Source organism: Triticum aestivum, chromosome 2D (genome assembly GCF_018294505.1).
Source record: "Triticum aestivum cultivar Chinese Spring chromosome 2D, IWGSC CS RefSeq v2.1, whole genome shotgun sequence".
Taxonomy (NCBI): Eukaryota; Viridiplantae; Streptophyta; class Magnoliopsida; order Poales; family Poaceae; genus Triticum; species Triticum aestivum.
This window is the reverse complement of record NC_057799.1, coordinates 328,733,090-328,747,290: the sequence shown is the minus strand read 5'-3', so window position 1 is coordinate 328,747,290 and position 14,201 is coordinate 328,733,090. Positions and strand designations below refer to the sequence as shown.

General features: G+C 43.5%; 1 protein-coding gene across 5 annotated transcripts; it reads left to right on the top strand.

Moving 5' to 3' along the window:
* Positions 1–4,238: 4,238 nt before the first annotated feature.
* Positions 4,239–13,408, top strand: LOC123052993 (transcription factor EMB1444). Of its 5 annotated transcripts, XM_044476361.1 has the most exons (13): positions 6,467–6,670; positions 6,891–7,484; positions 7,582–8,139; positions 9,181–9,652; positions 9,855–10,052; positions 10,137–10,215; positions 10,305–10,346; positions 10,461–10,520; positions 10,854–12,101; positions 12,201–12,278; positions 12,731–12,841; positions 12,934–13,059; positions 13,148–13,408. In XM_044476361.1, exons 4-13 carry the CDS (start codon positions 9,561–9,563, stop codon positions 13,211–13,213), a joined length of 2,100 nt encoding a protein of 699 aa, XP_044332296.1. In that variant the 5' UTR covers positions 6,467–6,670; positions 6,891–7,484; positions 7,582–8,139; positions 9,181–9,560; the 3' UTR covers positions 13,214–13,408. The 5 variants fall into 5 exon arrangements, 3 of the variants coding, with proteins under 3 accessions (XP_044332296.1, XP_044332297.1, XP_044332298.1); XM_044476362.1 differs by lacking the exons at positions 6,467–6,670; positions 6,891–7,484; positions 7,582–8,139 and adding an exon at positions 8,210–8,796; XM_044476363.1 differs by lacking the exons at positions 6,467–6,670; positions 6,891–7,484; positions 7,582–8,139 and adding an exon at positions 8,787–8,904.
* Positions 13,409–14,201: the final 793 nt, after the last annotated feature.

The window sequence follows — 14,201 nt, the reverse complement described above, 5'->3', positions numbered from 1 at the left end:
CTCAATTCTATCAATTGCTCGACAGTAATTTGTTCACCCACCGTAATACTTATGCTCTTGAGAGAAGCCACTAGTGAAACCTATGGCCCCCGGGTCTATTCTCCATCATATTAATCTCCCGTCAACATGTTATTTCTATTACCGTTTATTTTGCTTTCATTACTTTTAGTCTTTATTATAAAAATACCAAAAATATTATCTTATCATCTCTATCAGATCTCACTTTTGCAAGTGGCCGTGAAGGGATTGACAACCCCTTTATCGTGTTGGTTGCAAGGTTCTTATTTGTTTGTGTAGGTGCGTGGGACTTGAGCGTGGTCTCCTACTGGATTGATACCTTGGTTCTCAAAAACTGAGGGAAATACTTACGCTACTTTACTGCATCACCCTTTCCTCTTCAAGGGAAAACCAACGCAGTGCTCAAGAGGTAGCACTAGACCATATAAATTGATTACATCTTGTGATCTAGCATTATTTATTATTGTTAGGTTGTCACTTATTCTTTGGTACGTACTATATTGAAAGTATGTATGTTGTCATCCAAATAATGATGAGGGCCTAGCAAAGCAATGGCTAGATATGTTTGTTAACTCCTTTTCACGAATATGCAAAGCTTGTATATCATTTTATTGATAGAAGAAAAGAAAATGAGTTTAATAGGGGTACAACACATGGCATGAACGCAGGAAGGCATGAACATGGAACCAAGAGCAGAGAGACAAGGGATGCTTCGACCGAACATGGGATAGATACAACTAAACCTACCAAACCCAGAACTAGGGAGGTAGTCCGAACCGGCATGACATTGAACATCTTCAAATCCACACGAGGGAGACCGCGAGCGAGCAAGATAGCGCCTTCAAGAAGGGGAATGGCGTCGTGATGTCGCTGCCATCTGATCCGGAGAACCGGACCTAGGGTTTTCTCCGATGCCCGAAGAGGGGCACGGATAAAGGGCATGGCGGCGCCTTCAAGAAGGGAAATGACTACCCACGAGTGTCATTGTTGCCAGCATCGACAAGCCGAGCATGAACTTTGCCTGGCCTGAGTCTGAGAAATCCCATAGCCGCCATATCAAGATCTGAAGATGAGGAAGTCAGATCGCCAGCTCGGAAGGGGAGGTGGGGTTGCACCTGCAACCGCCAAAAAAATGCGAGCTTTGGAACCGACATGGAGTATACGTGGACTGGGTCGGGAAGGTAGCGGGGTGGAGATCCGACTTGAAGGTTAGGATGGTGACCGACGTTGTCGACAAGCAGGAACCAGAAGGAAACATAGATCCGGGCGCTAGAGGCGGAGCTGCCAGAACACCAATGAGCCGAAGAAGCTGGAAGGGGCACAACAACCTAAGCTTCGGGGCCGAAACCGGGTCGGTAGAGGACGCAGGACAACCACACACGCTGGTGAACGTAGCTCCATGGTCGCCAGGACCGGAGCGATGCTGATAAGGATCCACCGCGATGCTTTGGCCATCTACCAGGAGCAAGGTTGTCAGAATCATGATTCTGAATCAAATCGAAGCTCCGATGGTAGGATCGCACATTGTAGAATCTTAACTATCAGAATCGTAAAAACGTAGATTCTACTGACCAAAATCGTAGAATCAGAGTGGTCAGTTTGGATCGTAAAGTCGTAGAATCATACAATAGAATCATGATTCTGACAACATTGACAAGGAGAAACCACCGTGGCCACACACATAGAAGTCGCAACCGCCGCTCGGAGGAGGCGCCGCTGAAGAAGGGGGGTGGCTTGCAACGGGGCAAGACCAAAGTTGGGCAACCTGGCCACCTCCACCCAAGTGCCTTCAGTTGATGCAAACGGCATATACAATATTTTAGACACAATTGATTCCTCGCACATGTTTACTATTCAACCATTTGATCGTAAAGGACTTGGGTTTAACCTTAGAAAAGATATAGGTTTTGGCACATTGTCAAAGGCCCATGCTAGCCTGTCGATCCCCATGAGCCTCGGGTGCAAGGAGCAAGTGGGAAGTGGTGGCGTGTCACTAGGACTATCCCCCTCCCCATATAGCCTTCCATGAGAAACGTTTAAAAGGGTTTTGATCAGTTTCGACACTAGTTGTGTCACAATATTCAGTTTTTCCACTAGAAGTTTCTACTACTCAAATGCCATCTTTCTGTTAAGCGTGTGCTAAAAAATGACACTTGTCACTGTTACCGTTCAGTCAGAGGCCATTGACGGGGTGAATTGATCAAAATACCCTAAGACCCCACTTGTCAGTGTTTTCCTCTGCAACTCACTGTAACCTGTTGGTGCTAGTTTTCAGCACACAAGCCATGAAATTAGAAAGAAAATCACCATGTGTCGTTATTTTTCTTCTAATTAAATTCTTTGTGTGGTGACAAATAGGAGCCGCATGTTATAGGGGACCCCTGACAAGTGGGGTCCAAGGGTACTTTGGTCACTTCACCCCGGTCAATGGCATTTGACCAAACGGTAACGATGTTGTGTGGATTTTTTAGTACACGGTTAAGATTGACATTTTTGAATAGTTGAAATTTCTAGTGGCAAAATTGAGTCGTGTGACACAACTAGTGGAAAAGCTGATAAAACCCCATTTAAAAGGATAAGCTTCTCATATTGCTGCTAAACTCCCTACTAAGTCCCCTCCCACTGCTTGGAGCTCGGCATGGTTTTACGTTCTATTTCACTACCCATTGGGGATTCTTTTCACCTTTCCCTCATGGTACTACTTCGCTATCGGTCACCCAGGAGTATTTTGCCTTGGAAGGTGGTCCTTGCTGATCCACACAGGATTCCACGTGCTCCATGCTACTCGGGTCAAAGCGTAAGCTAGTGATGCTTTCGGCTACTCACTTCTAGCCTCTTTGATATCCCTACTTGTTTCTAGCTCATGTTCACACACACGCGCGCGCACACACACACACATTGTTTGAAAGGATAAGATCCTTCTCGTCGTGCTAAACTCCCTACTAATCTTTCGGCCTCTCTGATCTTCCTAGTTGTTTCTAGGCTATGCTACCATTTGCTCCTCTACCACCCTGAATTTGGTTCATGCTCCACCGCTGCAAATGGGATGCCCCAAGATAAAGCCATGAGTGAAGCAAGGCACATAGAGCTGATAGAAATTAGGAGGCCCTCAAATTACAAAATACCGCATAAAAGGGAGAATAAGAAATCCTAAAAGGGACTTGTGTACACACACTATCTCTCTCTCATGCATGAGGGGACAAGGGCAATTTTTAAGAAGGTAGAGGGGTTGTTATAACCTTAATGGGATATGCTGGATGCCATAGGATTATCCCCTTTTGGAGTTATGATCACACCCTTAGGTTAGAGGAAAAGCAAGTGTACGCTTGTAGAACACCCAATGTCATATGCCATGTGTATTCCCCAACTATCTCCCTGTAAATAGAGGATCTCCTGTCGATTGGAGAGGGGGGCAACATTGGGCGCTTACTCAAAGCACCTACAAATCTACTGTTTCGGCATTACCCAACAACAGATGTGTCTCGTTTAGCAAGTATGACAACTAGACAATGAGGAGCTTCCATTGTAATTACTATTGCAAATGAATAAGTATTTTGTAGCAGTTTTTAGTTTCAATAGCAATTTTAAGTTTCAATAGCATATTTGTATATTGGTAGTTAAAGTTGGCCGCCTTCGGCCCATCGGTGCCTCAAATGGCTAAGTTATGGATTGAAAAACAAGTTCTTCCGAGATTGTATTATGCGAGGAGTTCTTGTATCAGAATTCCCTATTCTTCGCTCATAGCAAATAATAAATACTCTTTTGGTACAAATCGCATACTCCTTCCCCATTAAGTTTGGCCATTTAGGTTTTTGTCTCGTTCTTTCTCTTGTCTTGTACCACATCGCACCAGGCCGGTAGCTAATCTCTGGGATGGCTATTTTAGATTTTTTAGGTACAAGTTGAGAGTTTATCCATTAGTTTTCTTTTCCTCGTTTATAGATTGGTTTTTTCCTACATTTTTTGTTTTTATATAGTTTTCTGTTTGATTTTATTTCTTTTTTCCCATTTCTTTTATCATTTTTTCTAATTCATGAATATTTTTAAATCCATAAAAAGGTTAAAATTCACCAACAGCTTTTTTTTACGAATTCATGTGTTTTAAAGAAACCTGAATAGTTCCTATAATTCATGAAGATATTTAAAATTAATAATTGTTAACGTAGGCTTTCAAGTCCAGCCCAGTAGACATTGACATGCAGCAGCATCAGAAACTCGGAAGAGCAGTGTCAGCCGTTGCCGTGCGCGCGCGCGAATTCGATATCGGCGAATGCCAGGCGAAGCCGCCGCTTTGACGGCCCCGGCGTACGGCGCTCTGATCCACCGCCTCGCCTCCACCGGCCGCGTCGATGCCGTCCACGCCGCCCTCGCCTCCGCGCGCTCGGCCCTCGCCCCCGCCTCCCTCCACCCGCTCTACGTCGCCTCCATACGCGCCTTCGCCCGGGCCGGCCGCCTCCAGGCCGCCGTCGACGCCTTCGAGCGCATGGACCTCTTCGCCTGCCCGCCCCAAGCCCCCGCCTATAACGCCATCATGGACGCTCTCGTCCACGCCCACCACCACCACCAGGCCCACAAGGTCTACGTCAGGATGCTCGCCGCCGGCCTTGTCCCCGACCTTCACACCCACACCATCCGCCTCCGCTCCTTCTGCCTCACCGCCCGCCCGCATATTGCTCTCAGATTCCTGCGCACTCTGCCAGACCGTGGATGCCATGCCAGACCCGTCGCATACTGCACCGTCGTGTCTGGACTCTATGCGCACGGCCACCCCCACGACGCACGTCGCCTGTTCGATGAAATGCTCCAGGGACCGGTGTTCCCTGATACTGCCACTTTTAACAAGGTCCTGCATGATCTTTGCAAGAAAGGGGATATCTCTGAGGCTGCCGCACTTCTCGCCAAGGTTCTCAAGCGAGGGATGTCTGTGAACCGGTTCACCTACAATATTTGGATCAGGGGGCTCTGCGAATGTGGGAGGTTGGTCCAAGCCGTTGCACTTGTAAAAGAGATGGACGACTACATCACACCAGACGTTGTGACCTACAACACGCTCATCCGTGGCCTTTGTAAGGGCTACAGAGCCCAGGAGGCTGCACACTACCTTCGTAGGATGATAAACCGGGGCTGCATGCCAGATGATTTCACCTATAACACCATTATTGATGGGTACTGCAAGATGGGAATGATGCAAGAAGCTACCGAGCTCCTTAAGGATGCTGTCTTTAAAGGTTTTGTACCGGACCGGGTCACATATTGCTCCTTGATCAATGGCCTATGTGCCGAGGGTGATATCGAGAGGGCGCTGGAGCTGTTTAATGAGGCTCAAGCAAAAGAACTGAAACCTGATCTGGTAGTGTACAATTCTCTTATCAAGGGACTCTGTCGCCAGGGGCTCATCTTGCAGGCCTTGCAGGTCATGAATGAGATGTCCGAGGATGGCTGTCATCCTGACATTTGGACATACAACATTGTTATCAACGGGCTATGCAAAATGGGGAATATTTCGGATGCCACAGTTGTGATGAACGATGCCATTTTGAAAGGATACCTTCCTGATGTGTTCACCTTCAACACATTGATTGATGGGTACTGCAAGAGGTTGAAGCTGGACGGTGCTCTTCAGCTTGTTGAAAGGATGTGGACATATGGCATCACCCCTGATGCTATCACATACAATTCGGTCCTTAATGGTCTCTGCAAGTCTGGGAAGGCCAATGAAGTTAACGAAACATTCAAAGAGATGACACTTAAAGGATGTCGCCCAAACACTATTACCTACAACATAATGATAGAGAATTTCTGCAAGTCCAATAAATTGGAAGAGGCCTCTGGGCTGATAGTGAGGATGAGTCAAGAAGGACTAGCTCCTGATGCAGTTAGCTTCAACACACTTATTCATGGATTTTGTAGGAATGGTGAGATTGAGGGAGCGTACATACTTTTTCAAAAATTGGAGGAAAAGGGGTACTCCACAACAGCTGATACATTTAATATCCTAATTGGCGCATATTGCAGTCAGCTGAACGTGCAAATGGCTGAAAGTATTTTTGAGAAGATGGTCCAGAAGGGATATAGACCTGATTCGTATACTTATCGCGTCCTAATTGATGGATCATGCAAGACTGCAAGTGTTGACCGCGCATACAAGCATCTCGTGGAAATGATAAATGGGGGTTTCACTCCATCAATGGCTACTTTTGGCCGTGTAATAAATACACTCGCCGTGAACCATCAGATTACGGAAGCTGTGGGCGTTATTCGTGTCATGGTTAGAATTGGAGTTGTTCCCGAGGTTGTAGATACCATCTTGAGTGCTGATAAGAAGAAGATAGCTGCACCAAAGATACTTGTTGAGGACTTGATGAAGAAGGGTCACATTAGTTACCCTACTTATGAAGTACTGCATGAAGGAGTGAGAGATAACAAACTAAATAGAAAACAGGAACAGAATTAATATATTTAGCATGGTTGCCTCACAACATCAGTCATTCACTCAACCACAAGAAGTACTTGTTTGAGAGAAACCACAAGTGCTTATGTCATTAGGTCCGCAAAATCTTGGATGCAACAAACTTTATCACCTCAAGATTATACTTTCATATTTCTGCTCAGAATAGGGAGATCATCTGTTCTTAGATGCAAGAATACAAAGGTCTGTGGTAAATCTCTATGCTTCACACTTCTTGTATTAAGAGTTCCCTGCATTAAGTTTCAATCTGCTTCACGTTAAAAGTTTAGTGGTGTGGGACATTAAACATATATGGGATTTCATCCTTGCTACTCATATTTTAAAGTATTGTCCTGGAAAAAATTTAGATGCCGCACCATCTCTGAGGTAGAAGATGGCTCCTAAATTTATATTACATGTCCAGATGGAGCACCATGCTAGTAGAAGTAAGTGCTGTTGTGTGCTTTGTTTATTCGCCAACAAGAACTGTGTTTTCCCTGCAACTGGAAATGTTTCAAGTCTGTCATCCCTCCAAAGAAGATTAAAGTGGTCTAAGTATCAAGGTCCTTCTAGGTGGAGATACATGGAAATAAAAATCTTCAATGGTCTGCGGAAATATCCCTAAGAAGCATCTATAATCTTTGGTGAGAGAATGGTGAGCCTACTTCAACTGTTATTGGACTTCTCTTAAAAATTATGAATTGCCCTGATTCATATTTAATTTCCAGCTAACTTTGCTCAAAAAGTCAAAGAGCTGAGGATTAACAAACAAGCTACAAACAATTTCTTCTAGTTATAGTTTTCTTCCAAGGTTCTAGCATGGCTCTATACATATAGGTGCAAGCTTGAAACTTGACTGATATTTAATTTTGAGGTGGTAAAATCTCGCCAGGATGTAGCACTTGGTTTGCAAGTTTGGAACTGATTAACTGAGTAGTTCTTACAGTTGAACACTGTGCTCATTTTGTCGAATCAACAGCAGGACAGTGCCTATTTCCTCGTAGCTGGAACCGAGGAGGTGTGTATAACTGGCTATTAGCCTTGATGACTGTACATGTATAGTTTTTACACTCGCTCATAACAAAATGACTCATAGTTCATTATTAAACTTGCAGGTTTGGTGCAATGTCTATTCCAGGAACTAGAATTTTCCTTGTTAGCTTCCAGCTGCACCTGTAACTTTGTAAATTTGTACTGAAAGGCCTATTATGTGGCATCACGCTTAAATTCATTCCGGGTCTGGAAGAAGAGTAAATTATGGAAGTAAAATACCATGAGAAATCTGAGTGCATGCCCATCTACTTGCTGCTAGTTTTGGTTGACTCTTGACAGAAAGAAGTTGTGGCTGACTTGAGAAGGCATTCAAGAGCTGCCTGAGTTATGATTTGATAAAAGGAGATAATGTAGGGAAATGATATTGGCATCAGATAATATAATTATCCTCCAGTTGAAGTATTCTACGACTGGACCAACTGAACCACAAGTATGGAATAAAAATAAACAACACATATGCAGACAGAGAGCGGTTTCCATTTCTTTATTTAGACGTTTTCTAAAACTGATCGGCAGGTTGCATCCCCTTTGGCCGTGCTGGATCCTTATCAGCTTATGTCATCACGATATACAGGAAAGCGATACCAAATATAGGCCTTTTCAATCAAAATCAGGACTAGGTACTACTGATACATCATGGAGTGTTTATTTTTTCCCCTACCTTGTTGTATTGTTCTGTGTTTTATTCGATGTCGTATGGCGGTGCAGTTGCTTCTTATTGTATGTCATGTTTGGTGATGGAAGAAGTTGACTCATTCTGCAAAAGGAAAATCACAAACCAATATAGAACGTTTTGACTTATCACAGGGTTAGCTGGATTCCAGTACCTACCAACTCCTTGTTTTAAGCTTAACGTTAGTGCTAACTCGTTTTCCTGCCACGTTGCCTTGGGTCTTCAACTTGAATTAGTATATTCATATCCTGATGCTGATATGATATGATATGCCTTCCACTCTGCACGAGCAGTTCTATGTTTTTTTTATAGAAAGCAGTTCTATTTTTCTGGGGCACATTGTTGATTGTTCAACTTTTGTACTAACTGCAAATTCTACTACACCAGAGAATATAGTACTAGTATTTTGGTAGATCGTATTCCGTATTATTTTTATTTTAACTAATAACAGGACAGCTGGTGGCTGAAAGGGTTCTGTCCCTTGAAAATTATATAAGTGGAGTTGATAAGAGGCCCGCCTCAAACTCTTAAAGGCACCTGCTTGTTTGGCACCACCTCTCATCTGTTTGTCGTTTGCTTACTTCTACGGATTCATCATATTCCAGTAAGGTCCAGGTCTCATAAAAACCTCTGCTAGCTAGAATCAAATCAACTCTTTTCTTGGCGACCTTTTTGTGATTTCTTGTACATCAAGAGGGGAGCGTTCTTCTTGGTGAAGCCTCCCCCTCTTTTTTTTTCTCCATTCCTTTGTCTTTAGGGACATGCCAATTAACTGTAAGAAGTACGAACTTGGTTAGCTTCCATATCTCATGATCCACATGTTTAGATATGTACTAGTTAGAGAGCATAAGCAGATCATCTATTTTCCCAATGGACATTTCTTCACTCTTATATTTCTCCTACGTTTCTCGAAGTAACTATTCATGATTTCTGAACCAAAAACCTGCAGCAGACTCTCAAGTGGGAAACCTCATGTTCTTGTGTTCAGGTCTTTAGGAGCTGCCATCAAGATGTTGCCGCTTGAACATAAGCCCGGGCACTGAGTTTTTTGGATGGCAGTGACCTGCAGAACCTCCAAGATATCTGCCTTCCGTGGTTGCAATTCTTGTGGGTCCTACTTTTAATCTCGCAAGTGCTTCAAAGGGAAGGCCTGCACAGCAAGGGAGTAGTGAGGGAGGCAGAGTTATGGGAGTTGTGCTTCTAGATTTCTCTCACAAATTGATCAAACGACGAGCTTGTCTACGGTGGAAGCAAGCAGGCCGCGCATCTTACCGTTGCAGCTAGCCCCTCTGTATTTTCTGGCAGCTTGCTCCCAGTCTGCAACTTCTCTTTGCTGTGTTTGTTGCATGAGGTTTGAGCTGTGAGCACATGGGGTTCAACACAGAATCGTTGCGAGGCTTGTGTTCTGATGGTCTATGGAAGTATGCAGTATTTTGGTCAATCAAAAGCGAGAAGCACGGGTAAGTCATACTGTTTGTTCTCTTGATTTTTTGCTTATCTGTAGGACAGTAGTACTGAACCAACTTGGTGCGTCAAATGTAACAGGACTAAAATATTCTTATCATATAAAGTATATACCATCTAAAATTTGCAACTGTTAGTCTTATTTGTCGTTAATCACTATCACTCTTTCAGTTGCATCATTTGTAAATTAACTTTCAGCATCTTGACTTGGGAGGATGGCTACGTTGACAAGATGACCAAAAACACGAGAGATCATTACGGGGACCCAGCTGATAGTGACAACCAGATAATAACACTTACTTGGTCTAACGATGGCCAATATCAAAGCTATCCATTTTGCCCCATCGAGGCAGCATTGCTGCGCATGTCTAGTCATTCGTATTCTCTTGGAGAAGAGTAAGCATGATTGCGCGTTGTTCAACTTCTTATAATCAACGTCACATAAACTGTTTGATTCTCTAATAATTTCAACTTCAACAGAATTATTGGTAAAGTGGCCATTATGGGACGACATTGCTGGATTTCTTCCAGTGATCTTCGTTCAACTTTGGTGTACAAGGTGAACTAAATTTACGTTTTTCGTTCCACACCACAACTCTGGAACTTGCATAGCACTTTAAGTGATTTCACAAATTTTACTTTTTTCAGTATCACGAAGACTGGCAGTTTCAATTTGCAGCAGGAATTAAAGTACGACCCACTTATTTTCACTTCAGTTGTCCTCTCCAACAATGTATGTCTGTGTTCAACCAGCAAATGCAAACTTGCATGGCTAACGTGGCAATTCTTGTTTCTTATATGTAGACAGTTCTACTTGTACCAGTGATTCCTTATGGGGTTCTTCACCTGGGATCTTTATGTATGGTATGTTCAGTTGTTATTATTGTACCCACATGTTTCCTAAATGCATTAGTGCATTTATCATATTTAAGTAAGAGAATCAACATGATTTAGAGTTTTTACGGGTTCCAGTTCCAGTTCCATTTCTAGAATGAAACCAAGGTGGTTCTGTACCTCCCCAGCAGCATTGTCTAGGGAATTCACACTATTGCTGCATAATCAGCATATTGTGTGCAAAAACAACATCAGTTGCTCAGACTTGATGTGCAACAATCTTCACACAGAATATATTGAGGCTCTTCCTTCACAAGGTCTCTATCTCTTACTTGTGACTAATCAGTGTAAAAAATTCTCAAGCCTCAGGTTTTGGAAAGTTCAGCACTGGCGACACACATGAAGGACCTGTTCTATAAGATTTACAACCCCTCAATTCCTCATAATCCTTCAGCCACAGGGTTCGGCTACTCAAATTCTTTGAAAAAACCTGCTGCAGATGTATCGGTGGATCCCGCAGATGTTCTGGCCCATGACTTATTTGATGTGATCAACAATTCTGCTCAGCTATTTACCATTGAACACCTTAGTCTACCACATCCCTTCACTCCGTCCGAGTTTCCAATGTTAGAAGATGTCATTACAGGAGCGTACAATGTTGGTCTAACAACTTGCTCAGATGAAACCTTCGATGCCAATGAGAGTGATCTGTGGACCAATGTTAATGAAGCACCATCTGAACTCACTCACTGCAAGACATTGGTCAACCCGGATATGACAAACCTCTCATTTATGGATAAGTTGATCAATTCCAACAGCAAACTGAGTTGCACATCAGTAATTAACATACAAGATGCGGATTATAATAATATTGATGATTTTATCCTGGCATATATGGCACAAGAATATCAGGAGCACACATGTGGCAGCACTACAGTTTTAAATGATGATGTTGTAACATCAAATTCTTCAATTCACTCAAAGATGCACAAAGATCTTGAAGCAATTCCCAAGGAAGATCTTGAGAGCTTCATGTGGCATGGTAGATTGAAACAACAAGAGTCTACAAGCCACTCTCTCCTTCAAGCGAATGGAAATAAAGCATATTCTTACTCACACCTCGAGACCAATGATTATGCTGAATTCTTAGTGGATGCTATAACCAACCAGGTTGGTGATATCCCAAACAGTTACTCGTATCACTTGACTGATTCTTCGACTTCAAGCGAAACACAAATACAGAGAGAAGATCATGCACTGAGGTTTGATTCTTCGACTTCATGTGAAACACAAATACAGAGAGAAGATCATGCACTGAGTTTGGAGGAATCGACAATCCCAGATCCCTCTGGTGGTCGAGAATTTTCACCTACCTCAGTCAAAGAAGGCTTCATGACTTCCAAAATGACTGTTTCGCTCCCAAAGGGAATCAACAGGACCATGACTGAAGAATGCGTGGGTCATACAATTCAAGACATGCACAGGGAAATTTCAGTTGAAATAAAGCATGAAGGCGGAAAAAAGGAACTGCACAGACCAAGACCGAGAGACAGGCAACTGATTCAAGACAGGATGAAGGAGTTGAGGGAGCTCATTCCAAATGCATCAAAGGTCTGTCTTGTGAGTTCTAATATTTGATGTATCTCCTTTTCAATTGTGTTTGTTTGCAAATAAAAAGTGCATTGATTGTATCTTCTTGCAAAAAAACAGTGCAGCATTGATGCTCTCCTGGACAAAACAATAACACAAATGTTGTTCCTCCAAAGTGTGTCTGAGAAAGCTGAGAAGGTGGGCTTCTTCAAATTTGTGTGTGATATTGAAAATTCAGAAACCAACTATTTGCAGAAATCGTGTGATATGAATTATAATGCTCATCGAATTCGTTTTCATATCATAGCGAATACTCATCATAGGACTCTGTTACTTCCCAGCAGGCTACCTAAAGATCTGGCCGTTTGTCTTAGAAAAATTAGAATTTAGAACAAAATTAGAGTGGAACCCGTTAGGACTAGTTTGAGAATTTAAACCTTTTTTCTTGGACTTGGATCTGTATGCTACTATATTTAAACAAGCGTGCAGTATCCTGTCTTCATTTCCTGAGATAGTAATTATTCATTTTCTTAATCTATAAACCACAATGTGCTATTGCCTGTTTTTTTGCACCACACTTTTCCACATGCAAGTTTTTAAGAGATAGTGTGGTGGCCGAATAACAAGTGCATACCATGTCACTGAAGCAGCTTCAGAACAAAACAAGAAATGAGAAGTTCGGTAACGAGGCCAAGAAGAAACTGGAAAACTGCCCGCTGAGAGTGGAAGAGCTCGAGGAACCTGGTCATCTTCTCATTGAGGTCACTATATAACGCCGCAGGCACTAGTTTTCATCATTGCATTTGTAACCGTGTCCATGTTACCTGAACCATAGAAATCATTTTGTGCCCAGATATTGTGCAAGGAGTATGACGTCTTTTTTGAGACTGCGCATCTGTTCAAGGGCCTTGAGGTCAGCATACTGAAGGGAGAGCTGGAGCATCGTTCTGACCAGCTCTGGGCTCGCTTTGTTGTTGAGGTACGTATCATAGTTCCCTGGTAGCTTGAATGTCTGCGACCAGTCACGTACGTTTCCAAGAATCTCATATCTGGTGGCGTGTTCGCAGGCTTCCAAATGTTCAAACCAGATGCAGATTCTTTGCCCACTGATGCACCTGTTGCAGAGGAGATGATTCCATTGTCGCGTGTTCAGACAAGTGCCGCCTTGCAGCTAGTCCAGTTCCCATTTCAATAAGAGTGTGCAGTGGAACAACATTATTCATTGCAGACATCTGTTTCCTTCTCTGAGATTTATGGCAACCCAGAGTTGCTTATGCTGTTACAGAATATACTTTGATCACAGGACTGTGAAATGCTATGGTGTGAAAGGAATGCATTGTGTACCAGAAGTTCATCATATGAAAGATGACTATAAACTACCCCCTCTGTTCCATAATGTAAGACGTTTTTTGACACTATATTATGGGACGGAGGGAGTACTTGTTCATTCGATTTTAAAAAAAAATTGCGGGGGCATTCAATTTCAAGACAACCAACCTAGAAACCATTCATTCATGGACGTGACCTTCCTGGAGGCGACGCCAAGGACATTGGGATCGGACGGAAGGGTCTGTAGGTGAGGGGTGGGGGTGTGCTGCCTCCCTTTCGGTGGAGCGGTGTTTCTTTATACATATTCTTGGTGGCGGCTCTTGGCGGCATGGAGCAGCGGAGGCTTGGCGTCAGATGTGTGGTGACGGACACGCGCAGGAGGTCGACGCTGTCTGGCGTCGTGGTGGCGTCGGCGGCAGCGAGACCGGGCAAGGCCGTTGCAACAATACAGCTCTCTGAAGATGGATAAGTGGTAGGTGGTTGTGGTGGCCTCATACTCGGCAGGCGGCCTGGTTGAGGAGCACGCCGGATTGGTGGGTGCCCATACCCGGCAGGCGTCCAGGTTGGGACCTCAGGTCTTAGATGTTAGGTTTGGCTGCGAGGTCTGTTTGGTATTAGGCCCAGACCATCAGCGCCCCTTCATCAGTTAGATAGGAGTAGCGACAGAGGTTGCGAAGATGGTGGCTTTGGTCTTACTGTTATACGACTTTGTAAGGTTTTATGCTAATAATTAATAAAATTGGCCGTATGCATTGATCAGATGCAGAGGCCGGGGGTATTCTTCTTTTTCTA

What these genes read in the sequence shown, in the direction of transcription:
- LOC123052993 (XM_044476361.1), top strand. Translation starts at nt 9,561, where the DNA reads ATGGGGTTCAACACAGAATCGTTGCGAGGCTTGTGTTCTGATGGTCTA. An exon ending in ACCTGGGATCTTTATGTATG is followed by an intron (nt 10,521 to 10,853) that starts GTATGTTCAGTT and finishes AAAATTCTCAAG; the next exon opens with CCTCAGGTTTTGGAAAGTTC. An exon ending in GGGCTCGCTTTGTTGTTGAG is followed by an intron (nt 13,060 to 13,147) that starts GTACGTATCATA and finishes GCGTGTTCGCAG; the next exon opens with GCTTCCAAATGTTCAAACCA.